Source organism: Halichoerus grypus, chromosome 10 (genome assembly GCF_964656455.1).
Source record: "Halichoerus grypus chromosome 10, mHalGry1.hap1.1, whole genome shotgun sequence".
Taxonomy (NCBI): domain Eukaryota; kingdom Metazoa; phylum Chordata; class Mammalia; order Carnivora; family Phocidae; genus Halichoerus; species Halichoerus grypus.
The window spans coordinates 124,606,126-124,629,483 of NC_135721.1; the positions used below are offsets into that span (position 1 = coordinate 124,606,126).

Sequence of the window (23,358 nt, forward strand, 5' to 3'; positions counted from 1 at the left end):
AAGAGTGCTGGGTCCCACCCAGAGGTGTTGATTCAGTAATTCTGGGGTTGGAGCAGTCGAGGATCCGCATTTCTAACAAATTCCAGGTGGTGCTGATGTTGCTGGTCCTGGGACTACCCTTGGAGAACTGCCTAAGTAGAAGATGCATGAGATAGTGTGCCTGGCCAAGAGTAGGGGCTTAGCCCAGGTTTGGAAAAGGGGCAAAGAAGTCGCCAGTTATCCTGTGTGCAGTGTGGACTTCTCCCTCCCACTCCGGTCCCCAAGGTTCTCGATTCAGGCCAGCACCAACTGAATGTTTAACCTAGGATTAATGTTTGACCACTAACTGTTTCACCTGCGATTTCCAAGGATTAGGGCTTTCCCCAGCCCCCTCCCCATTGTGAACAGGACCAGATATAGACATTTAGGGGCTGCTATCCCTAAGAATATGGTGCCCTGCCCCATATGTCATTCAGAGTAAAACAGCACTAAACCCTGAAATGACTATATAAGGAAGTCCACCAAAGATCCAACTTTTCCCATGGTGGCTACTTTAAGGATTTTTTTCAAGTATCGAAATCAGTCTTTGTGGTGGGGAGGGATGAATAAGCGGAGTACAGAGGATTTTTAGGGCAGTGAAATTACTCAGTATGATAGCATAATGATGGATGCATGTCATTATGCGTCTGTCCAAACCCATGCAATGTACACCACCACCAAGGAACCCCTAATGTAAACTCTGGACTCTGGGCGATAGCAATGTGTCCAGGCAGGTTCACAGATTGTAACAAATGGACCACTCTGGTGGGGGGTGTTGATAATGGGGAGGCTGGTCATGTGTGGGGGCAGAGGGTATATGGGAATTCTCTGTGCTTTCTTCTCAATTTTGCTGTGAACCCACTAAAGCAGCTCTAAAAAAAATAGAGTCTTGATCTAAACAAACAAACACACAAACTTTTAAATTTGGTGGCTGCACCTGCTTTGCTGGAATCCACACCTAGCTGGTGGGCAATACGCTGTCAAGGCTGCTGGTCCCAGGCTCGTCCTCTTTCCCTCTCAGTTGGCATGACTCTCCCTCCACAGCTCCATCCCCTTTTGTAGACGCAAACCTCTCTAAACTCCCTTAGACTATTCTCTGCCCTGTCCAGCTACCTTCATCTTTTTATCCCCTTTTGATCCCAATTTTTTTTTCCCCTACAGAACCCAGTCAAATACTCCACACCTGCTCCGTCTGTCTGTTGGTCTCTCCAGCTTGATTTCTGGGCACCCCACCCCACCCTCTGGCTGCTTCCCCCACTGACTTCCCTCTTGCTGGATTCAGTAACCTGATCTTAGCACGGGATTTGGAGTCAGAGGCTTGCGCAGGAGCGCTGTCACTCACCCGCTGTGTGACAGTGAACAGCTTGAACAAGGCCCAACTTCTCTGGGCCTTGGGTCTGTCGCCTTGAGAATGGGCTATAGTCTCTGCCTCCCCTGAAAGCTCGGCTTCAAATAAAATGTTAAGAAGTTCTGCCATTCGGTGCGGATCAGACGTGATAAGGTACGCGACTGCACTGGATAAAGCGTTAAGTGGGTTGTGTGTTGATTGTGGGGGTGATTGGCCACAGCATGTCTAGCCATACATGCCGAATGTGGTAGAAAGAACAGGGCGCTGGTGTCTAGCTAGGTGGAATCCCACGTCTGCCCCTGGCTAGCTGTGTGGACTCGGGCAACTCCCTGAGCCTCGAAGATTCATAGCAAGAGAGGGAACACAAGCAGGGGGCAGTGGGAGAGGGAGAAGCAGGCTTCCCACTGAGCAGGGAGTCCGATGCGGGGCTCGATCCCAGGACCCCGGGATCATGACCTGAGCCAAAGGCAGATGCTTAACCACTAAGCCACCCAGGTGCCCCGAGGATCGTGAATCCTAATTCGTAAAGGAGAGAGCATTAGAGTAATGGCATCAGGACAGCCAACATTTTTTTTTTTTTTTTGGTATATGTACCTACTGTGTGCTAAAAACTTGCAGTGTATAATATCATTTAATCTTCACCACAACCCTTTGAGTGAGGACTGTTCTCCCCCATTTTACAGACGAGGCCATGGAGGCACAGAGAGGCAAAGTGACTTGCCTAAGGTCACACGGACAGATGTAGTCAGAACTGGAATTTGAACCCAGGAGGTCTGATTCCAAAGTCTCTACTATCTGGCTTCCTTTTGAAGGAGCTCAACAGAGATAAGTGGGAGGCAAGACATTATTACTAAGGCCTATAAGAGTCCACTGGTGATTGCCACCACCCTGGGGCCAGGGATGGTATGTGTGTTTGTGGGTGGGGGCGGGGACCTGGGTGATGCTCTTCCCCGGGGCAGTGTCTTGCTGTATACACACCTTTCTGCTTCATCACAGACACAAGTGTCTTTCCCATTTCCTGCCGGGGCATCTCAGGCCTGGCTGCCCCTCCCGTCTCTGGCAGGTTCAGGAGGAACAGGCTTGGAATTCCCCATCCTACATAGCGGGGAGAGGTTCCTCACCTCGTGAGGCTGACCCCGGTCGGTCCGGGGGCCTGGTGTTACTAACAGCAGCCTGCAGGGCTGTGTCATCGGCTGGTGACTCAGGGCTCCAGGACCAGCCCCCTCCCCATCTTATGGGACCTCCACCTGGGGGAGGGATTTAGAGTCCCAGCTGTGACTCTCGGTCAGGGTCAAGGGGTACCCACCTGGAGGAATATCCTGCTCTCCGCCTCCTCTCCCAATGCCTTGGCTAAACTTGCGGTGTTGGAAGGAGGGGTTGAGGGAAGTGGGGAAGGGGATGTGGTAACCAGAACCACTTCCTGCCATTGCTGTGTTGAAAGGGTGCTCTCCCAAGTTCCTCTTGATGCGGGGGTTGGGGAGTGGGTGTGGGGGGGGGTGGGTAAAGGAGGAAGTTGGGAGGGGATGAGGAAAGGAGGATTCTTGTTTGGATTGACTCCAGGAATGAAGCCAGGGGTTCCTGGCTGGGTGTCCTCTTTCTGCCCCCGAGTTGGTAAAAACAGCCAGCTGGCCTGACCCTGATGGCCATCATAATTAAAATATCAGCAAGCACTTACTACCGTATGCCAGGCACTTTATATCTGTTAATTTGACCCTCACAACCCCATGAGGTAAGTAAGCACTATCATTACCCCCGTTTTTTACAGATGGGGAAACTGAGGCACGGTCAGGTTATGTCAGTTGCCCAGATCACACAGCAAGGTGGTGCCGGCACTGAGGTCGGAACTTCAGTCGCTTGGCCCCACAGTGTGGGCTTAGAGCTACGGCTCCTTACTGTCCAACCCATGCTGTCACTGGCTTGCTCTGTGACTGGAGAGAGGTAAATTCTCTACTCTGTGCCTCAGTTTCCTCATCTGCATGGTGGGGGTAATTGGAGTAGATTAGTACACTGCCCCCTTGTGATGTCTGTCTCTCTAGTAATTACTTATTCATTCAATTTCTCCCCTACTGGGCTCAGTTCCATTAGCACAATGACAAATGACAATCTCGGTGACTACTGCATTCCCAAATTCTTAGCACAATGTCTGGCCCATAAAAACTCCACACATACTTGAGTATTTGAGGATCATCATCAACGGTTTGAGTGTATGATAAATGTTTTGGACCCTTTATATACAAAAAAATCAACAAACATCAGGGGTTCTCAACTGGCGGTGATTCTGCCCCTCCCACCCACCCAGAGGACGTTTGGCAACGTTTGCCATTTCTGGTTGTCACAACTGGCAGGGGGGAGGTGCTCCTGGCACCTAGTGGGGAGAGGCTGGGGAGGCTACTAAACATCCTACGATGCACAGGACAGACCCTCAAAACAAAGAATTAATCTGGCGCCAAATATCAGTAGTGTTAAATTCGAGAAACATGACATACATACATAGACACGACATATTTTGTACCTTTGATGGCAAGTTGGGGGTGGTTCGTGGAGTCTCCTAAAGCTTGAGTCGGCCACCAGAGGGAGACCCCCTGGATGGGAGGGTCTCTTTATTTCCATCTCTAAAATGATATTGCTCGGGGAGCCTGGTGGCTCAGTTGGTTAAGTGTCTGCCTTCAGCTCAGGTCTTGATCCCCCCCTTGGGCTCCCTGCTCAGCGGGGAGCCTGCTTCTCTCTCTTTCTCTCCCTCTGCCCCTTCACCCCCCATCCCTGCTCATGCTCTCTCTCTCTCTCAAATAAATAAAATCTTAAAAAAAAAAATAAAGGGGCACCTGGGTGGCTCAGATGGTTGGGCGTCTGCCTTCGGCTCGGGTCGTGGTCCCGGGGTCCTGGGATCAGGCCCCGCGTCGGGCTCCTGGCTCGGCGCAGAGCCTGCTTCTCCCTCTCCCTCTGCCTCTCCCCCCGTTCATGCTCTCTCTCTCTCTCTGTATCTCTGTGTCTCAAATGAATAAATAAAAATATTTAAAAAAATAAAAAAATAAAATAAAATGATAATTGCTCAGTGACCTCACATTCTCAAATCTGGAATATAGTCCCCCTGGTCCCCTGTTCTAGCCTCTGATTCCCCCAAAGGCCTGATCCTGCTCTCTGTTCTTGGGTGGGCACAGGGGATCAGGGGAGAAGGTGCTGGGTTTTAAGTCTCTCCTCCTTGAGCTCCTTCCCCCCACCCCTCTGGTCATCTGACTTCCCTGTAAATGGTGATAAAGATGAAAGACTTCAGAGCCAGGCAGCCCTGGGCTTGAATCCTGGTTCTGTGAATTAACCTGCTGTATGGTCATAGGCAAGTTCCTTAACTGCTCTGAGCCTCAGGGTCCTCCTCTAAAAATAGGAGGGGTACTCATTAAATCTACCTCACAGGTGGTGGTGGGGCTGAAATGAGATGCTTATAGGGAAGTTCTCACAGTACTCCACGTGTAGTGGATCTCAAGAAATGCAGGATTATTATGGCTCCGAGGTGAAGTGACTTGCCCAAGGCGACACAGCTGGGCAGTGGCAGAGCTGGGACTGAACACCAGAGCTGCATGACTCCAAAGCTGATGCTCATTGATTAGCGAACTCTAGAGCTTCAACTTTCCTATAAGGGAAGTGAAATGTCTTCATCTCAGAGATTCATCTATTAGATAAGCATAGAAAGTGCCCCGCTGGGGCGCCTGGGTGGCTCTGTTAAGCATCTGCCTTTGGCTCAAGTCCTGGGATTGAGCCCAGCCTGTGCCAAGCTCTTCAGTCATCGAGGAGTCTGCTTGTCCCTCTCCCCCTTCCCCTGCTCATGATCTTTCTCAGATAAATAAAGAAAATCTTAAAACAAAAAGAAAGAAAAAGAAAGTGCCTGGCACATAGTGAGCCCTTTAAATCCAACTTGTTGGGTTGTTATGTTGCCCTCCCCACGTGATGCCTCAGGGAAGGCAAACACAGACCCCTCCCCACGGGGCTGGTGGGGAAGAGGAGAGGGAGGGAGGCATATTGGTGAAAACTGGGGCTAGAGCTTGTGCTCGGTGGGGAAGGGGCTGGAGGACTGAACGGGCCCCCGAGATCACCCCCCTCCCCCATTTTGCAGTTGAAGAGTCCCAAACTCAGAGAGATCGGAAGGCATTTATTGTAGGTCACGCGGCAGATTAGAGCCCAAGACCCCAATCTCCTGATTCAAGTTGGAATCACAGTCTCAGGCCAGGTAATTAAAAGCGACCAAGGCCATTATTGAGGACTTGCAACATAACGCTGTAGTAAGCATTTTCTGTGTTTGATCTCATTTTATCCTCGCATCAGTTTAGGGACAAAGGGTCCTTTTTCACAGCTGAGGAAGCAGATTCAGAGTAGTAGGACATTTGCCTGAGGCCCTGAAGGAAGAGAATGAAGCCCATCGGCTGGCTTCCAGATGCCATAAACTTCCCCCTTTAGTATCCTGAAAGATTCAGACTGTGGAAGACAGGGGTTACAATGGTGGAATTCCCCAATTCCTGCCTAGCAGAGCCCACTCCTTCCGCCCCGAGGTGGGGCAGGGAGAGGAAGCTGCCAAGAAAGGCTTCCAGGGAGGAGAAAAGAGGACAGAGTCTAGCAGTGTGGGAAGGGGCCCATGGATGGGGTCTGACCAGGAAGGGGGATCACTGGGTTCAGGAAGACACCTTGGGGAATCTTCCATCCCCCTCCCTTGGGCTGACCACTCGGGGCCTTCGGTGGTGGTGGTGGTGGTGGTGGTGGTGGTGGTGGTGAGCTCAGGGAGTCCAGCCTCCGCTCCCTCCCTTGCTTTCATTAGTTTCCACAAGCTCTGCAACTTGCAAAACCCAACCCTTCCCCTATGGGCCTGTGGTTTCCTGTGGGTCTGGGGTCCTGCCTGACTCGGCATTGGGAACTGTGGGCAGCGGGGAGAGGTGGAGGTGGTGTAAGCCCTTTCTTTGCCTTCTCATGCTGGGCTGCCCCCTCCACCCCAACGCACCCCACCCCCTGAGTCAGCCCCTGCCTGCCAGGGATGGGCGGGGCTACTGATTCAGTTACTAGAGCCTTCTTAAAGCCCCCACAAGGACGGCTGTAGCTAGAAACCACCACCCTCACCATGAGCCCCAGGCAGCCCCTGGTCCTGGTGCTCCTGGTGCTGGGCTACTGCTCTGCAGCTCCCAGACCACACAAGCCCACCCTCGTGGTCTTCCCCGAAGACTTGAGAGCTGATCTCACTGATAAGCAGCTGGCTGAGGTAGGCTAATACCCCAGGCTGGAGTTGGGGAAGGCTGGCCAGGAGTCGCAGGGAGGGCATGGGGCCTCAGAGGAGATACCTTGGGGCAAGTTGGGGGTGATGGGCATGTCTGGAGAATAGAGGTGTCCAGGATCAGGCCCTGGAGGGCCCTCGGAGGCTCGGGACAGTGATGGCCAAGAATGGCTAATAAGAGTTTCCGAGGTGGGCAATGGGACATGATGGGGGTAGTGATGCATCGAAGGGTTCTGGAGTGGGCAGGGGCTTGGGGTGGACAGGGGTAAATGCTAGGGGGCCCTGAGGGAGGCCCGGGCCAGGGGCACCCCGGGGTGGGAAGGAGCCGAGGATGTCTACAGGGAAGGGAGTTAATGGGTGGGCATTAGCCCTGGTATCCTGGGTACCAAGTCCTGGGTAGTTGCTAGTCCCTGAGTGCCTGGGCAGAGGGAACCCGGGCAGGGTAGGGCAGGGAAAGAGTCACGGCTCTGGAATATCTCTGCCCCTCCATCCACAGGAGTATCTGTTTCGCTATGGCTACAGTCATGTGGCCGAGATGAACGACGACAAGCAGTCCCTAGGTCGGGCGCTGCGGCTTCTCCAGAGGCGCCTGTCTCTGCCTGAGACTGGAGAGCTGGACAAAACCACCCTGGAGGCCATGCGGGCCCCGCGCTGCGGCGTCCCAGACCTGGGCAGATTCCAGACCTTTGAGGGCGACCTCAAGTGGCACCACCACGACATCACTTACTGGTGCGCGGCCGGGCCCCGCGGAGGCGGAGGGGTGGGGCGGGAGGGCCAGACCCCGCGCCGGCGGCGATCTCGTCCTTAGACCGATCCCTGGATTCAAATGTGCAGCTTGGGGCAAGTGGCTCCACCTCTGAGCCCCTGTTTCTCCTTCAGGAAAATGGGTCTTGCACGCAATCTTGAGTCTTCCCTCTCGCACCATTGTGAGAGTCCCAAGAAAAAAATGCGTCTGCAAGTGCTTTGTAGATGAGAGCGTGGAACGCAGGGAGGCTTGTGCTTGCTGAGGTCGCTGAGACACCGGGTGTCGCTACTGCCCCTGCTCCGGCCTCACTTCTGACCTCTCTCCTCCCGCTTTTCCCCTCCAGGATCCAAAACTACTCGGAAGACTTGCCGCGCGACGTGATCGACGACGCCTTTGCCCGCGCCTTCGCGCTCTGGAGCGCGGTGACGCCGCTCACCTTCACTCGCGTGTACGGCCCCGAAGCCGACATCGTCATTCAGTTTGGTGTTAGGGGTGAGAACGCCAGAAGGGGAAAGCCAGGAGGGTCTTGGACGGGGACAGCGGTGGGAGGACCATAGAGAGAAGAGAGCGGGCACTGGACCCGGCTTTGTCTCGCTTGTCCCCGTAGCTCTGGCCGCCGGTGGCCCTTATGCGCCCCCTCCTGCCCGACGCGGCACAGCGCGGGGACGCAAGGCTTGGACAGCTGCTCGTAGGCGGCATCTCAGCCCCCACGCAATGCAGCGCCCTTGAGCAGCGCGCCATCTGCACCACTGCACTCGGCTGACTCCCTTCTTCTCCACCTGCTTCTTCAGAGCACGGAGATGGGTATCCCTTCGATGGGAAGGACGGGCTCCTGGCACACGCCTTTCCTCCGGGCCAGGGCATTCAGGGAGACGCCCACTTCGACGACGAAGAGTTGTGGTCTCTGGGCAAGGGCGTCGGTGAGATCCTGAGCCTCCCCGGCCCCCATTCCCTTCTCTTGTCACACTCATCGCCAGGCGCCCTGACCCTGTCCCCCTCCTCCTGCAGTGGTTCCGACCTACTTCGGAAACTCAGATGGCGCCCCCTGCCATTTCCCCTTCACCTTCGAGGGCCGCTCCTACTCCGCCTGCACCACGGACGGCCGCTCCGACGACGTGGCCTGGTGCAGCACCACGGCCGACTATGACACCGACCGCCGGTTCGGCTTCTGCCCCAGCGAGAGTGAGTGCGGGGTCGCGGCGCGGGCCACAACCCTGGATTTTAATCCCGGCTCTGCCACTAGTGCTGTGCGGCCTGCAAGTCTCTCTCGTGCTCTCTGGGCCCAGTTTCTCATCTGCGAAATGGGGAGAGGAGGGAGGGAGTGCACAGATGGTGTGGGGGTCAATAAACTCACGGCGCCTTCGGGCCGTCGTGTGGGCCTCCCCAGGACTCTACACCCAGGACGGCAATGGGGACGGCAAGCCCTGCGTGTTTCCATTCACCTTCGAGGGCAAATCTTACTCCACCTGCACCACCGACGGTCGCTCGGACGGCTACCGCTGGTGCGCCACCACGGCCAACTACGACCAGGACAAACTCTTTGGCTTCTGCCCGACCCGAGGTACCTCTGCCCCGCCTACCAGATTCAGCCCCGCCCCCTAGTTCCGCATTGGTCCCCGAAACGCGGCTCCTCCACCCATCGGTTTGTCTCTCCACGCTTCGTTGGGCCTCAGGATCGCCCGCTCCCTATCCATGATCACAGCCCCTCCCCCTGAGGTCCACGTGCCGCCCCCCGCCTCCCTGGGTCTTGGCCTTTTAGCCCAGCCTGCTGCCTCTCCCTTAGTCTCCGGTCCCCAGGCCCCGCCCACCACCCTAGCCGGGTCGCAGCTGTGGCCCCACCCTCCCCTAGGCTTTTAAAATAGGACACCAGGATTAGCTAGCTCCCTGTTTGGCCCGCGCCTGGTCCCTTATTGGACCCACCCACCTGGCTCACCCAAGGCTCTCTATCTCTTCAGTCGACTCCACGGCGACCGGGGGCAACTCCGCAGGGGAGCCATGTGTCTTCCCCTTCATCTTCCTGGGCAAGGAGTACTCGACATGCACCAGGGAGGGCCGCGGAGATGGGCACCTCTGGTGCGCCACCACCTCGAACTTTGACAGAGACAAGAAGTGGGGCTTCTGCCCGGACCAAGGTGAGCAGGGATCCAAGGTTGGGGGCAGCGGTGTTGGGGGAGGGATGGCCAGGGCTGGGAGGTCGGCCCAGGACTCACATCTCAGGGTCTTCTTTCCTCCAGGTTACAGCCTGTTCCTTGTGGCCGCCCATGAGTTCGGCCACGCGCTGGGTTTAGATCACTCATCGGTGCCGGAAGCACTCATGTACCCCATGTACAGCTTCACCGAGGGGCCCCCCCTGCATGAGGATGATGTGAAGGGCATCCAGTATCTGTACGGTGAGGTTTGGGGCAGGGATGGAGGGAAGAGATGGAGGGAAGGGCTGGGCTTTGTCGCTGTACCGAGAATGGGGAAATGGAGGGGGGAGTGGGGACCTCAACATTTATCTGTGGGAAAGCCTGGGGCCAGTGGGTCCAATTGCTGCCTGGTCAGTGCTTGGAGATGGGGATAAAGAGCCCAGACTCTAGACTGAGACAGACGTGGGTTCAAAAGCCAGTCCAGCCACTCCCTGGCTAGGTGACCATGTAAGTTACTTCACGCCTCAATTTTCTCACCTGTGAAATGGGGCTAATAGTGGTACCTGCCTCATAGAGTTGTTAGGAGGTTTAAATGGATTAGAATAATGCCTGACATATAGTAGGCACCATATAAGTGTTTAATATTTTATTGTTATTACTTATGATCATTAGTATTATTCTTTTAAAAAATGGAGATATTAAATAATCTACTTTTTTTTTTTAAGTCAAATGAGCTAATGTGAGTTTATAAAGCTCTTAGCACTAACTGCGTGCCCAAAACACACTTCTTTCCCACTAGCCTGGGGGGGCGGGCGGAGGGAGAGCCCCTGCATGTCTTGTGTTCATAGGGCCCAATCAGGGCCTGACAGCCCAGGGACTGGACAGACATAACTGGAATGAAAGGTGAATGTATGGGAGAAAATCAGCCTGTCAGTGACTGGGGGAAGGCAGGTCCAACACCTAAAGTGAGAAGAGGGAGTGCCAGGGGCCTCATTCATGGGGTTTTGGGGGGCATATAGTCCACCAGCGCAGATGTGTGCAGGAATAGAGGATATCTCATCCGCTATCTCTTTTTAGGTCGTCGCCCTGACCCTGAACCACGGCCTCCAACCGCCCAGCCCCCCGCTCCACCAACCGGCTGCCCTACGGGGCCTCCCACTACCCGCCCCTCAGAGCGCCCCACTGCTGGCCCCACAGGCCCCCCTGCAGCTGGCCCCACGGGTCCCCCCACTGCTGGCCCTTCTGAGGCCACTACAGTGTCTTTCAACCCAGCAGAGGATATATGCAAAGTGAACTTCTTCGACGCCATCGCGGAGATCGGGAACCGTCTGCATCTCTTCAAGGATGGGTAAAGGGGCAGGGATGTGTAGCTGGGGGAGGGGATTTGGAGGAAGGACCTGCCTGCCCCTCTCCGCCCACTGACCTTCGGTTCAAAGTTCAGTGCCCCGCGCGGTCCCTTTTCTCATTCCCAGGAAGTACTGGCGATTCTCTGAGCGCAAGGGGCGCCGGATGCAGGGTCCCTTCCTCATCACTGACTCGTGGCCGGCGCTGCCCCACAAGCTGGACTCCGCCTTTGAGGACCCGCTCACCAAGAAGATTTTCTTCTTCTCTGGTTAGTTTCCTCCTTTTTCCTCCCCCCGCCCCCGCCATCCACATCCTCGCCAATCTAGGAAGACCGAGAGACCGAGTGTAATACGTGATACATTTTCCGCGGATTAGGAAAAGGCGCCCCCTTCTGGCGGGTGCAATTTAGCTGATCTTCACCGTCCCCTCGCATCGTCCTACGGAGCGGTTCTACTCCGTGGGCACCGAGACTGCGGGCACGTCGGGCGCAGAAAGGCCTCGCTGGGTTCTTCCTCTTGACATTCAAAGACAACGTGTCCACTCCCTGCCCCCAGACCGATGCGGCTTTTCTCCCCTGCAGGGCGCCAAGTGTGGGTGTACACAGGCGCGTCGGTGCTAGGCCCGAGGCGTCTGGACAAGCTGGGCCTGGGACCGGAGGTGGCCCAAATCACTGGGGCCCTCCCGCAAGGCGGGGGTAAGGTGCTGCTGTTCAGCGGGCAGCGTTTCTGGAGGTGAGAGTCACGGCGACGGCCGGCAGGGGGACCCCGGGCGCCATCCGCCGGCCCTCCGGCCCAGCACCTGTCTCTTCACCACTTCCTGCAGGTTCAATGTGAAGACGCAGACCGTTGATCCTAAGACCCCCAGCTCCGTGGAGCAGCTGTTCCCCGGGGTGCCCCTGAACTCGCACAACGTCTTCCAGTACCAAGGTGAGGGCTGCAGACCCGGGTGCCACTGTTCCCACCTAATTGGCCTCAGATGATTGGTCAAATTCTGAGGGAGAAAAAGCAGATCCCCTCTAGACTGAGGCAAATGCCCCAGCACAGATTAAGTTCCCTGTAGAGGCAGGGACCTATCCCAGATCATAAAGGGACACAAGAGAACAACCAGAACTAGAACCCAGATTTCCTGCTTCCCCGGCTGGAAGCTCTTTGCTCCCACAGTACGGGACACATGTTTTGCATGGAGGCTCATTCCTTTATTAGACAATATTTATCAAGTGCCTGTAACATGCCAGGCACTGTGCTGACACGGGAGATACAGTGATAAAAAAAAAAAAGACAATCCATAACTGTCTTTGAGCAAGTCACTGCTGCTCACGGAGCCTCAGTTTCCCCATCTGTAAAATGGGGATGATAGCTGGAGTTATACTTAACTTTCTCTTCCTCCCCACTCACATGCAATCAACTGACAAGTTCTGTTGACTCTACTATCGAAATACTCACTTTTCACCATCTCCTTTGCAAATACCCTGGTCCAAGCCATACTGGTTGTTCAATACCACGAAGATACTCTCTACAAGTACGGAGTGGTTAGGAATGGAGGGCCATGGTCTTGCAGGCGACTCCAGACCCGTTCCAAGGTCAAAGAAACTACTGGGAGCCCTGGGTGGTGTTAAGCGTCTGCCTTCGGCTCAGGTCATGATCCCAGGGTCCTGGGATTGAGTCCCGAACGGGATCCTTGCTCAGCAGGGAGTGCCTCTCCCTCTGCCCGCCGCTCCCCCTGCTTGTGCGCTCTCTCTGATAAATAAATAAATAAATAAATAAATAAATAAATAAATAAATAAAATCCTAAAAGAAAAGAACTTCCGGGATCTGATCTGCTCTCTCACCCTCCCAGCACTCCTGTCGATCTCTCTGCTCCACATCACGCATCACCCGTATCACCCGCATGGCCTCTGGCTGCTCTTTGAACACATCAAGGTCACTCCTAGCTTCGGGCCTCCACGCCAGTTGTTCTCTCCGCCTGGAAGCTTCCCCAGACTGTGTGGGGGCTGCCTCCCTTTTACCCTTCGGCTCTCAGCGCTTAGGCTGCCTTTTCAAAGAGACCTTCTCTGGCCCTCGTGCGTTATTCACCTACTTGCTTTTATGTCCTTCATTGTCACAGTCTCATTTATTTAGGTGTTTGCTTGTTAATCGTCTCTCCTACCCCATGGGAGTGTGAGCAGCCGCAGAACTGAGACCGTGCCTGCATTTTGGTCTCTGCTGTATCCCCCCGGGGCCTCTGAGCACTATAAATATTTGATGAAGTGAATGACTGAATGAATGAATGTCGAGTGATTTGTTCTGAGCACCTACTGTGTGCCAGGCTCGGTGCCAGGGCTTCGGACATTGAGGTTTCCTGCCCTCCGACATCTCTGGGGGGGGGATGGGAGATGGAGGTGTCCTTTGAAAAGCTTGGAAAGATCTAGAACGGCCAAGAGGGACCATGGCAAAGATCTTGCTCCTGTTTCTGTATGTGTCTGTGGGAGGGTTGGAATCACCTCTCTCGTACTTGCCTTCCCCCTGCAGGGAAAGCCCACTTCTGCCAGGACCGTTTCTACTGGCGTGTGAATTCTCGGAATGAAGTGAACCAGGTGGATGAAGTGGGCTACGTGACCTTTGACTTCCTGCAGTGCCCTGAGGATTAGGGCTTCCCATCCTGCTTCAGCACTGCAGAGTGGATCCTGGGGGACCATCCCAATGGGGAAGGAGCCAGTTTGCCGGATACAAACTGGTGGGTTTGTTCTGGAGGACAAGGAAGAGTTGAGGTGGGCTGGGCCCCTCTCTTTCCACCTTCCTTTTTTGCTGGAATGTTTTTAATAAACTTGAATTCTTTAACCTTGAGGAGCAGAGTTGTGTATGTATGTATGCATGCACGCATGTATGTAATCGATAGAGTGTTTACTATGTGCCAGGTAGTGTCCTAAGCACTTCATGAATATTAACATTCATTCTTCCTATTAGGAAGATATAATGTGATTACTTCTATTTTACAGCTGGGGAAATGGCCAACATATTATTCATTCATCAAACATTTATTGAGCTCCTGCGTGGAGCCAGGCCTTGTGCTGGGTGCTGGGTGCTGGAGGAGAGATGAATCGGATTATGTTTCTGTCCTCAAGGACCTCTCGGGGTCCTCCAACTTTAGGTACACGAGTGCCCTCAGAACTTGCTTAAAATGCAGACTCCAGGCTCAGTCCCCAAAGAGTCCTGCTCAGTTACCAGGGTGATTCTTTGTCTGGTGGGGGTGGGAATCACACTTGGAGAGGGTGCGGCGTGTGGCCCTTTATTCTAGAATAACGGTGTGTATATGTGATTCTGTATGTTGTGGCTGAAGTCAGGGAACATTTCTCAGCCAAGATGACATCTGAACTTGAACTGAATCTGGAAAGATGAGCAAGAGTTTCTTCCTGTGCAAGTAGAACGGTCTTCTTAGAGGGTAATTTACTAGAAACCGTTAAACCTAAAAATGTGTCTATGCCATCTCTCACACACATGCGCACAAAACAACAGATAGAGGGACACTGCAGTATGGCTTGTGGAGTGAGAAATGGCAACATCCTAAGTGTACAGACATCAGGCAGCGGATAAATAGAATATGGTGTACATGATGATAATAGCTACCCTTAGTCCAACACGGGCTCTGTGCCAGGCACTGTGCCATGCGCTTTATGCATGTTAACACTGCTAATCCTTAAAACAACCCCACGAGGCAGGTACTGCTCTTACCTTATGGGTATTACTGCCATCACCCCCTCCCCCCGTTTTACAGATGAGGTAACTGAGGGACAGAGAATTAAACAGCTCAGCAGAAGTCCCATAGCTGGTGACTGGTGGCAGTGGGATTTGACTGCGGGCTCTTGGGGCAAAGCCTGGGAGAAGAGAAAAAGCAGGGGGGCTTTTGGGGGAATGAGAAATGGCTCCGAACTCTAGTGTGTGGTTTTAGGAGGCAGATGGCGGTGGAGCAGAGAGGATTCTGGAATGGTTGAGGGGAATGGTGGTCTGGACTAGATGAGACAAGGTCTGAATGCCAGGCTGAGGAGCATGGACGTGACCCCACAGGAAAGCAGAGGGACTTGACTGGAGGGTTGGGGCAGGTGAGCGGAGCTGATGGGCTTGTTCAGATTTGATTGCCTTTTGGACTCAGGCCCAAGTGGGAGTTTGAGGGACTCAGAGAACTTCCTCCCGAGCTTCCTTTGGGTGGATTCAAACCCACCTCATCCATTTCTTACTGAGGAATGACACACTCCCAGGGGCATGCCCCCATTCCTTAATAGGGGTTATTTAAAGCCCCTCTGAACCTCTGTCTCTCTCTAGATACTGTTCCATCTCTCTACCTCTCACTCCACCCACAGTAAAACTTCTCCAAAGGATAGTCTCCACTCACTGTCTCCACTTCTTCAATTTCCATTCTCTCTGCTACCACTTTCAGCCTGACTCCCACCCCACCACACCGCCGAAATCATTCTTTTCCGAGCCACCGATGAACTTCCTGTAGCCAGATGCGACGGGCCCTCTGGGCTCATCCTACAGGTCTCTCAGCTTGGTCAACACAGTTGGTAATGCTGTTCTGCACTCAGTTTCTGGGTCACCCCTTCCTGGTTCTCCCCACCTCACTGGCTGGATCTTCCTCTTTCTAACCTCTAGATGATAGCATGCCCTTGCACTCAATCCTTGGACTTCTCTGTGTACACTCATTCCATGGGATTTCGTCCAGGCTTACAGCTTTAGATCTCTCTACTAAAGACTCCCAAAGTCTATATCCTCAGCCTTAACCTCTCCCCTGAGCTCCAGACTTGTATGTTCAAGGGCCGACTTGCATGATCCTTAGGGGCCTGATAGGCTTCTCAGCCTAACAGGTCCAACTGAACTCTTGGGATCCACCTTCTGAACGTGCTTCAGTCATTACTACCTTGATGACATCATCTGCTCTCAATCAGTCTTAGAACCTGATGAGTACTAAAACCTAGGTATCGGTTGAACTCCTTATTCTAGTACAGTTTCTCAACCTGGGCACTATTGACATTTCGGGCTAAATAATTTTTTTAGTGGTGGGGAACATTGTAGGAATGTTTGGTGTCTTCCTCCAGGGAGTAGTGGGATCATGGACGGATGGCAGACCCACTCAGGGTCAGTCCTCCTCTCCCTACACTGGATCCCAATGTGGGGGTGGAGTGCAGGGAGGTGATGGGGAACCCGTGGCTCATGCCAGGCCGACCTGTTGCTAGCCTGGACAGCACAAGCTGCATCTCCCCATTCGATGTCAGTAACGCTGCCCTCCAGTTGTGACAATCAACAATGTCTCCGAACATTGCCAGGTGTTCCCTGGTGGGCAACACTAACCCCAGTTGAGAACTATTGCTCTAATAGAATAAACATACAGACAAGTCCACATGCCATTAGTGTACATTTCAATAAATTTCCACATACTGAATGCAACTGTGTAACCCACATCCAGATCAAGAAACAAAACATTATGTCCCCTCTCCTGCTCCCTTGCAATCGCTACCCCTCCACCCCAAGAGTTACCACCATTACTTCTAACAGCTTAGACAGATTTTGACTAGTTTTTACTTTAAATAGTATTTTACAGTACGTACTCTTGCATCTGGCTTCTTCTGCTCAAGGCTTTATTTGTGATATTCATAGATATTGTTTGTGAATTATAGATTGTTCATTCACACTATAGTTTTCCACTGTATGAATGTCCCACTATTTATTTATCCATTTATTTTTTTATTTGCCCATTTTATGGTTAATGGGAATTTGGGTAGTTCCCAGTTTGAGGCTATTATGAATAATGCTGCAATACACATTCTTGTAAATGTCTTTTGGTGAACATGGGCAGCCATTTCTTTGGGGCATACACCTAGTATACCTAGTACAGCAAATAACGATGCAATTAGAAATGTGTTGAGAAATTGTAGAAGCAGAAGTAGGATATTGTATATTCAAATGTATTAAATCTTACTTATTCATACAAGTGCTTTGGCAGGGTACATACCTCAGAGTGGAAATGCTGGCAAGACAGGTATAGGCATGCTCGGCTTGAGCAGATATGATCGAACAATTTTCCAAAGTGGTTCTGCCCATCTATGCTCTCACCAGCAATGTGCGACAGTTTCCAGGAGTCCTTTTTGACACCTCTTCCCATCCCACACAACGTTCAATTCAGCAACAGGTTCTGTATGTTCTACTTCCAAAACATACCTTGACTTGGATGAATGCCACCGCTCTAGTCTGGCTTTTACCACCTCTCGCATGAGGCTCTGCAGGAGCCTCCTACCTAGACTCCCAGTTTCCACTCCTGCTCTCTTTTAGTGGAGTCTTCGTGCAATAGCCAGAGTGATCCCGTTAACATATAAGTCAGATCACATCATTCCTCTGCTCAAAAACTTCCAGTGGCTCCTCTCTGAAACCTTCAAGAGGCCACATGATCTGCCGTTTCCCCCTCCCTCATCTCTTATCACTCTCACCTCTGTTCACTCTGTTCCAGACACACTGGCCTTCTTGCTGCTCCCTGAACAGTCCAGGCCCCTTTTCAACCCAGGGCCTTTCCACTTGCTATGTTCTCTGCCGGAGAGCTCTTCCCCCAGATCTTTGCATGGCTGGCTCCTTCTCACCAGGGAGGTTTCAGCTCACATATCACATCTTCTGAGGAATCTTCTTAGGTCACCCTCTAAAGTAGTCCTTCCCCCTAGTCATTATCCCTGGATCCTATTTTTTCTCCTTAACATATTCCAGAACCTCAAATTATCTTGTCTATGCGTTTGCTCACTTACAATCTTTCTCCCCGCACTCCTCATTAGAATTTAAGCCACACCAGGGCAGGAAGCCGGTCCATCTCAGGCAGTGCTGTATCCGCAGTGCCTTGTACCTTTGCCTGAAACACAGGAGCGCTATCCAGATGCGATGAATGAATGAATGAGTGAATAAAACCCAGGTGTTTAGGAGACCCCAGCAGAGGTGGGCCCGGGCTCCAGGAGCCACACACTGGGGCCCCCGGTGTAGGGACGGCTCTCAGCTGCAGGTGGGATCCTCAGGCGTTTCCTAGAATTGAGAGCCCAGGGACTTGGAGCGAAATGGCCACGTTCTGAAGCTCAGCACAGCGGGCACTAGGACCCTGCGCGGCGCCGCGCCCGGTGGGGGGCGGCGGACGGGGGGAGTCCGCTCTTTCTGTCTGCTAGAGCCGGGCTGCAGCCACTTGTGCGATCTGGGCCCGTACCGCCGCCGCCGGGCCCCTTTCCGCACTATGAGCCGCAGGTTCACTGTCACCTCACTGCCTCCCGCGGCGCCCGCCGGGACCTCTGACTTAGAGTCCCACCCGCATTCGGCAGCCTGTCTCCGCCACCTCTCAGGGGAAGACGCCAAAGGTAGAGGCCGCAGGGGGCGGGGCCTGCCGGAGTGGGGCGGGGCGAGAGAAGAGGAGGGGCCATGGTGGGCGGGTCTTCTCTTGGAAGGGGCAGGGCCGGGGCTGGAGGTGGGGTGGTCTCAGCTGAGGGCTAGAGAAGGGAGAAGAGCTGGGACCTAGCCGGGAGGGAAGGAGGCTGGATGGGCAATGGTGAAGGGAGGGGCCAGATTCGAGGTGGGCGTGGCACAGGGAAGAGGGTGGGTGGGGCTATAGGCGAAGGGGCGGATCTTGTGATGGAGTGGCTAGAGTCAAAAGAGGGCTGAACTGGAGGGCACTAAAGGGGCGGGGTCATTTCGGGTAAGGGGCGGGACCAGAGGGAAGAAGGTGAAACCAGGGAAAGGGGAGGGCAGTATGATTAAGGGGTGGGTCCAAAGACAATGGGAGGAGGCAGGACTATCTCTGCTTGGGGGCAGAAAAGGGCGGGACCAGAGAGGAAGGGGTTGTGCCGGGAGGATAGGGGTGGGGTCGACGGCGGGAGGTAAAATGAGTCCGGGACGCTGGGGCTAGTGCTGGCTCAGCAGGTGATTGGGGCCTGGAGGATCTTCTAATTCTCGGCCTCCCTGGAGACGTCGCGGACAGCGCCTCCCGGGGAGGAGATGGGAGAAAGATAAGTTACTTTTGGGCAGCTAGATCTTGGGAGGATTCTGTGGGGTGTCCAGTCCCGACCCTTGGGGACCCACTTAAGTCCCTCTGCTCCAACTCCAGAAGAGGGTTGGGTGGAGCAAGCTTAGGCTAGATTGGGGGCGTCCTCCTCGAGGACCCATTGCTGTTGTCTAGTAATGGAAGTTACAGGCAGGGTACAGAAGAGGGGAGGTGAAGGATCCATCTAGCTTTCGGTGAAGAATTAGTATCCTGGATGCACTCACAGTCTTCTCCGCAGGGGGCACTTGTCAGGGGTCCTCTTCCTGACCCTGCGCCCCTCAGGTCTGGAAGAAACGCTGCGAATCTGCTCAGAGTGGCCCCAGCACGGGGAGGAGGAAGAGCCTCCCCGAGCCGCCAGGGGTCGCTGCTGAGCCGCAGGTGAGCTCACTCTGCAGCAAAACTAAGCACCAACAGCCCTGGAGGGGGCCTTTTCGGGGTTTCTTTGGCGAACTCCCTCTTGTGTAGATGACCAAACTGAGGCCTAGATTTCCGCAGGCCTCCAGCCCCTAAACCAGCTGCCTCCTGGACGTGGCCATTTGGATTTCTTGGGCTCCTTCCATTCTTCATATTTCCCCATAAACTGTCTCCTTTCTCATTTTTTCTCATTTTCATGAATGTCCTTTCCATCCTTAGAGTTTCAAAAGTCAGAACTCCAAGAGCTATTCTCAGCGCTTCCTTTTCTTTTCCCACCGGATCTAGTTGGTCCTCACATGTTGGCCAGCCCACCCCCAAAACTAATCCTGAGTCTGTCTTCTCTCTCTTCTGGTCACCATCACTCTGTACAAACCTCCATCATTTCTCACATGGCCATGGCCATAGCCACAGCCTCCTCACTGGTCTGCCTGCCTCTGATCCTGTCCTAACCGCCCTCCACACAAGCTCCCCATCGATTTTAGGATAAAGGCCAACGCAGCACCGTAGTCTGTCGTTCAAACTCTTTCCTCATCTGCTCCGAGGCATACCTGTCCGTGTTCCTCTTCCCACCTCCATTAGCCAGAGAAACTCCTACTCACTCTGTAGGTTATGGTTCATTTCACCTCTCCTGAAAGCCTTTCTCACTTTCCCTTGCTTCCAGGCAGAGGCTATCATCCCTCCTCTGCCCACCCACTGCACCATTAGAGCATGTCCCAGTGGATGGGAGTTATTTACTTGTGGGGCTCCTACAACTTAAAGGCAGGGACCATATCCTTTTGTCTTAGTGTTCCAAGTTCCAAGCCCGCAGCCTGGCACTTGGTAGGTGCTTAATGTTCATCAGACAAGAGAGGGAGTGGCTGGAAGCTCCTGCTTCTTCTACTCTTGCCTTCTCTCTTCCCATTCCCCATCCCCTGGCCTGAGAATAAGATGGCCCTCTCTCTCATTCCTGGGGGATCGATAGGTCTTCCCATTCCCATTTCCAAGATCCTGCATGTTGAAGTAAAATATGTCCCCAGTTTGGGGGTGTGCAGGTGTGTGTGCAAACTGGGTGTGAATCTAGAATGCTGAGTGCTTGTGGCAGAGGCAGGGTGCGTGTGTGTGTCTTTGTGTGTCTTGAAGGAGGAGCATCCCACATAAGCTCTGATGACCTGTGGGGCAGTCAGTGAGTCAGTGCTTATATGTGCCACTGTATTCCAGTATGTTGACGGCATGTGTGTATTCCTGGGCCTGTGTCTGGGGTGGGTACCTGTGTGCACGAGTTTATCAGAAGTTTCATCTTGAGAATGATTTGGGTGACTTGTAACCTCTTTGGTCCTGAGAGGTGCCCTCCAGCCCCTCTGCCTTGGTAGGTCACTGCATGGGGAGGTAGACAGGGGCTCCCTAGGGGAACCGAAATCTGGCGATATCTTTCCCACAGCTCTTCTTGTGTCAGCCCTCGGGCCCCAAGGAGATGTGTTCCTCACCTCCTGTCCTCACCCAGGCCCATGGGGAGAAATGGCAGCATGTGGAAGGTGGGGAAGGGTTGGGAGAGGTCTGGCAGGTCACTTGTGTATGAGCATTGTCTTTAATTCTGGACTCAGGGGGTGGAGTTTGCCTCTGGAAGTGCCTCCTGCTGCCAGGGGATCAGCTGTAGTGGGGGCATAACTGACGGGGCTGAAAGAAGCAAGTCAGAGGCTGATCCTTGAATCTACCACGAATCCTGAGCTGCAGCCACCACACCTCAGTTGCCTCGTCTGTACTATGGGGAGGTTGACGATGACTTGGCTGGACAAAAGTGGACCTGGGGCCAGTTGTTACCACTCTGAGCGATTCTCGCATCCCTTTATACCACTTCCCACTGTGCCTCAGTTTCTGGTGGAGCAATACAGGGCACTGGAAAGAACCTTGGGCCTGGGTTAAGACTAACAGGAGTTGAGATGTGTTCCCAGGAGTGAGAAGGAGCTGACTTATGCTGGGGGGATGGAGCAAGACCACAATATAGCCCATCCACGCTCTAGCTCAGGCTCTGTGGTGTCCCCTTGGGCACATTGCTTCCCCCGTCTGAGCCTCAATTTCCTCATCTGTAGTATAAAGGAGTTGAACAGGAAGCTATCTGAGGGTCATGCTAGCCATAAAAATGCTAGGATTCTTTGATGATCTAGAAGGGTGAAGTTCTCTGCCTCCTCCATACCCAAATCTCATGTTTCAGTCTATCTGTAAATTGGGAAGAATGACACTGAGTTATTGGTATAAATATCTGATTTGGAGATCGCCAGCCTGTTCAGGGTGTTCTCCGGTCACCCCCTCCTCAAGCCGGGACTCAGAACCTCACTGCCCAGTACTTCAGCCCAAGGTGAGCCCTGGGAATCTCCATGGTAACAAACTGGTTATGAACGGGGCTGCAGTTGCCATGGTGACGGGCTGCTCTCCCTCCCTCCCTCTCTCTCTCTCATCCCCCTCATCTCCCCCCCTCTCCTCAATGAACCAGAGCGATCTGCGGGCACCAGCTCTCCAGGTGGGGTGGGGGTGGGGGGGTGGCTGCCGTGCGAAGGGGGTCCAGATTGAGAAAGAGGAAAGATGGGCTGAATCTATAGGGAATGGGGGGCTGTTGGGGTGCCATTGCCATGGTGACAGGGCTGCAGCCTGTTAATTAAGCCCCTGGTTGCCACGGAGACAATGGTGGTTGACGTGCTCTGCGGCGAGCCCTGTGTGTGTGCGGTGTGCTGTGCGCTGGACTCATCAATTCACTGTGAGGGTTTTGGGTCTGGAGGACAGGCATGTAGTTTGGGCAGAGGAGTGAAGGAGAGAGTTCAGGGCCTTGGCTCCAGGAAGACAGAGCTGGGGTGGGTGTGTTAGGTCACGGGGGTAATGATATGCAGATAAGGATGGATAGGGACTGAGCCATGAGGAGGAGCACTGTGCCTGCCTCCTGTGGAAAGAAGACCCAGCCAGGTGGCTCCAGCTTCCTCCAAACGGCCTCATACCTGGTTCAGTGGATGGAGCCCTGGGCTGGAGGTCAGGGAGCTGGATTCTAGTCCCCAGTCTGCCGCAAATTCACCCCATGATGAAAATTGGTACCTTTTCATTTCTACACTTTAATTTCCCCCTAAATGAGGGGTGGAAAAAAATAATTTATAAAGTCTCTTCCAGTTCCCACATCCTGACACTTAGGCAGCTTCCCTGAAATTTTTTTCTCTCTGAGATGCAAAAGGTGAGGGCTGGTGGTGAACTTTAGACATTCAGAATTCAGGAACAGGCCCCTTCCCAGCTCTGCATCTTGTGTGGCTTGAATGAGAGAGTTTCCCTTGCCCTAGATCTTCCTAGGGCTCTGGGTGGAGTTGGGATGCTAAGCTGGCAGCCATGTTCCTGGGGCTCAGAGCTGAGGGTCACCTTACTGGTGACCTTACTGGCCAAGGCCAGGCTAACAGTGCAGGAGGGTCTGCAATGGTGTTTTCTCAAAGCCTCACTGCAGATGGTTGGCCTGAAGCCAGAATAGGGACGAGGCTCCTTGAGAGGTAAGGGGTGTGAATCGAAGGGGTAGGGTCTCCCTTAGGGGCCATCTCTTTACTCGGTCTGGGCTTAGTCTGAGATAAATGGAGAGAGCACTAAGAGCTTTCAGAGTGGGAAGATATCCCTTGGATTTATGTGACCTAATCCTTTCATTTTGCAGATGGAGATACTGAAGCCCAGAAAGAGAACTTAATTTTTCCCAGGGATACAGAGTTTGGGGGCAGAGGACAGGGTAACTTCACTGTCTTGAATTCCAGATGCCTTGTGAGATAGGAACTCCAGTGAGGGTAGGCAGATGGGGCACCCAGGGAAGAGAAATCACCCCTGCCTTCACCTGTGCCCCCCTGGGATCTAGGTTCCTCCTGTGGGTGGGCTCAGTCCCTGAGTGGCCAGGGCTCTGGACCGTAAATGAATGGAAATACCTCTGGGGGAACATCCCAGATCTGAGATTGCTGAAAAAAATCTCGGCATTTAATTTATTTCACAGCATTTCGCATATGAACGTGCCACACATTTTGCTGTGTTACCTGTCTCTACAGAGTAGTGGAAAACCATAATGCTGCTGGGAGTGGTGGTGACGGTGGGGTGTGTA

The 23,358-nt window shown here is 53.5% G+C and overlaps 2 protein-coding genes across 3 annotated transcripts in view; both read left to right on the top strand.

The window, feature by feature from the left end:
- Positions 1 to 6,390: 6,390 nt before the first annotated feature.
- MMP9 (matrix metallopeptidase 9) lies at positions 6,391 to 13,654 on the top strand. The gene is made up of 13 exons (XM_036075400.2): positions 6,391 to 6,602; positions 7,111 to 7,343; positions 7,703 to 7,851; positions 8,151 to 8,279; positions 8,368 to 8,541; positions 8,747 to 8,920; positions 9,315 to 9,491; positions 9,594 to 9,749; positions 10,566 to 10,836; positions 10,961 to 11,100; positions 11,413 to 11,563; positions 11,655 to 11,758; positions 13,340 to 13,654. Exons 1-13 carry the CDS (start codon positions 6,465 to 6,467, stop codon positions 13,456 to 13,458), a joined length of 2,115 nt encoding a protein of 704 aa, XP_035931293.1. The 5' UTR covers positions 6,391 to 6,464; the 3' UTR covers positions 13,459 to 13,654.
- A 4,336-nt stretch (positions 13,655 to 17,990) lies between these two features.
- Positions 17,991 to 23,358, top strand: part of SLC12A5 (solute carrier family 12 member 5) — a 37,028-nt gene continuing 31,660 nt past the window's right edge. For both annotated transcript variants that reach the window (XM_036075392.2, XM_036075394.2), the window contains exon 1: positions 17,991 to 18,183. In XM_036075392.2, coding sequence (XP_035931285.1) covers positions 18,063 to 18,183 — 121 coding nt within the window. In that variant the 5' untranslated portion in view covers positions 17,991 to 18,062. The remainder of the gene's footprint in view (positions 18,184 to 23,358) is intronic.

Bases quoted from the DNA above. Each gene is read 5' to 3' on its own strand.
- MMP9 (XM_036075400.2), top strand. From the start codon at position 6,465: ATGAGCCCCAGGCAGCCCCTGGTCCTGGTGCTCCTGGTGCTGGGCTAC. The intron at 8,921-9,314 runs GTACCTCTGCCC...CTATCTCTTCAG, and splicing joins TGGCTTCTGCCCGACCCGAG to TCGACTCCACGGCGACCGGG. The intron at 9,750-10,565 runs GTGAGGTTTGGG...ATCTCTTTTTAG, and splicing joins GGGCATCCAGTATCTGTACG to GTCGTCGCCCTGACCCTGAA.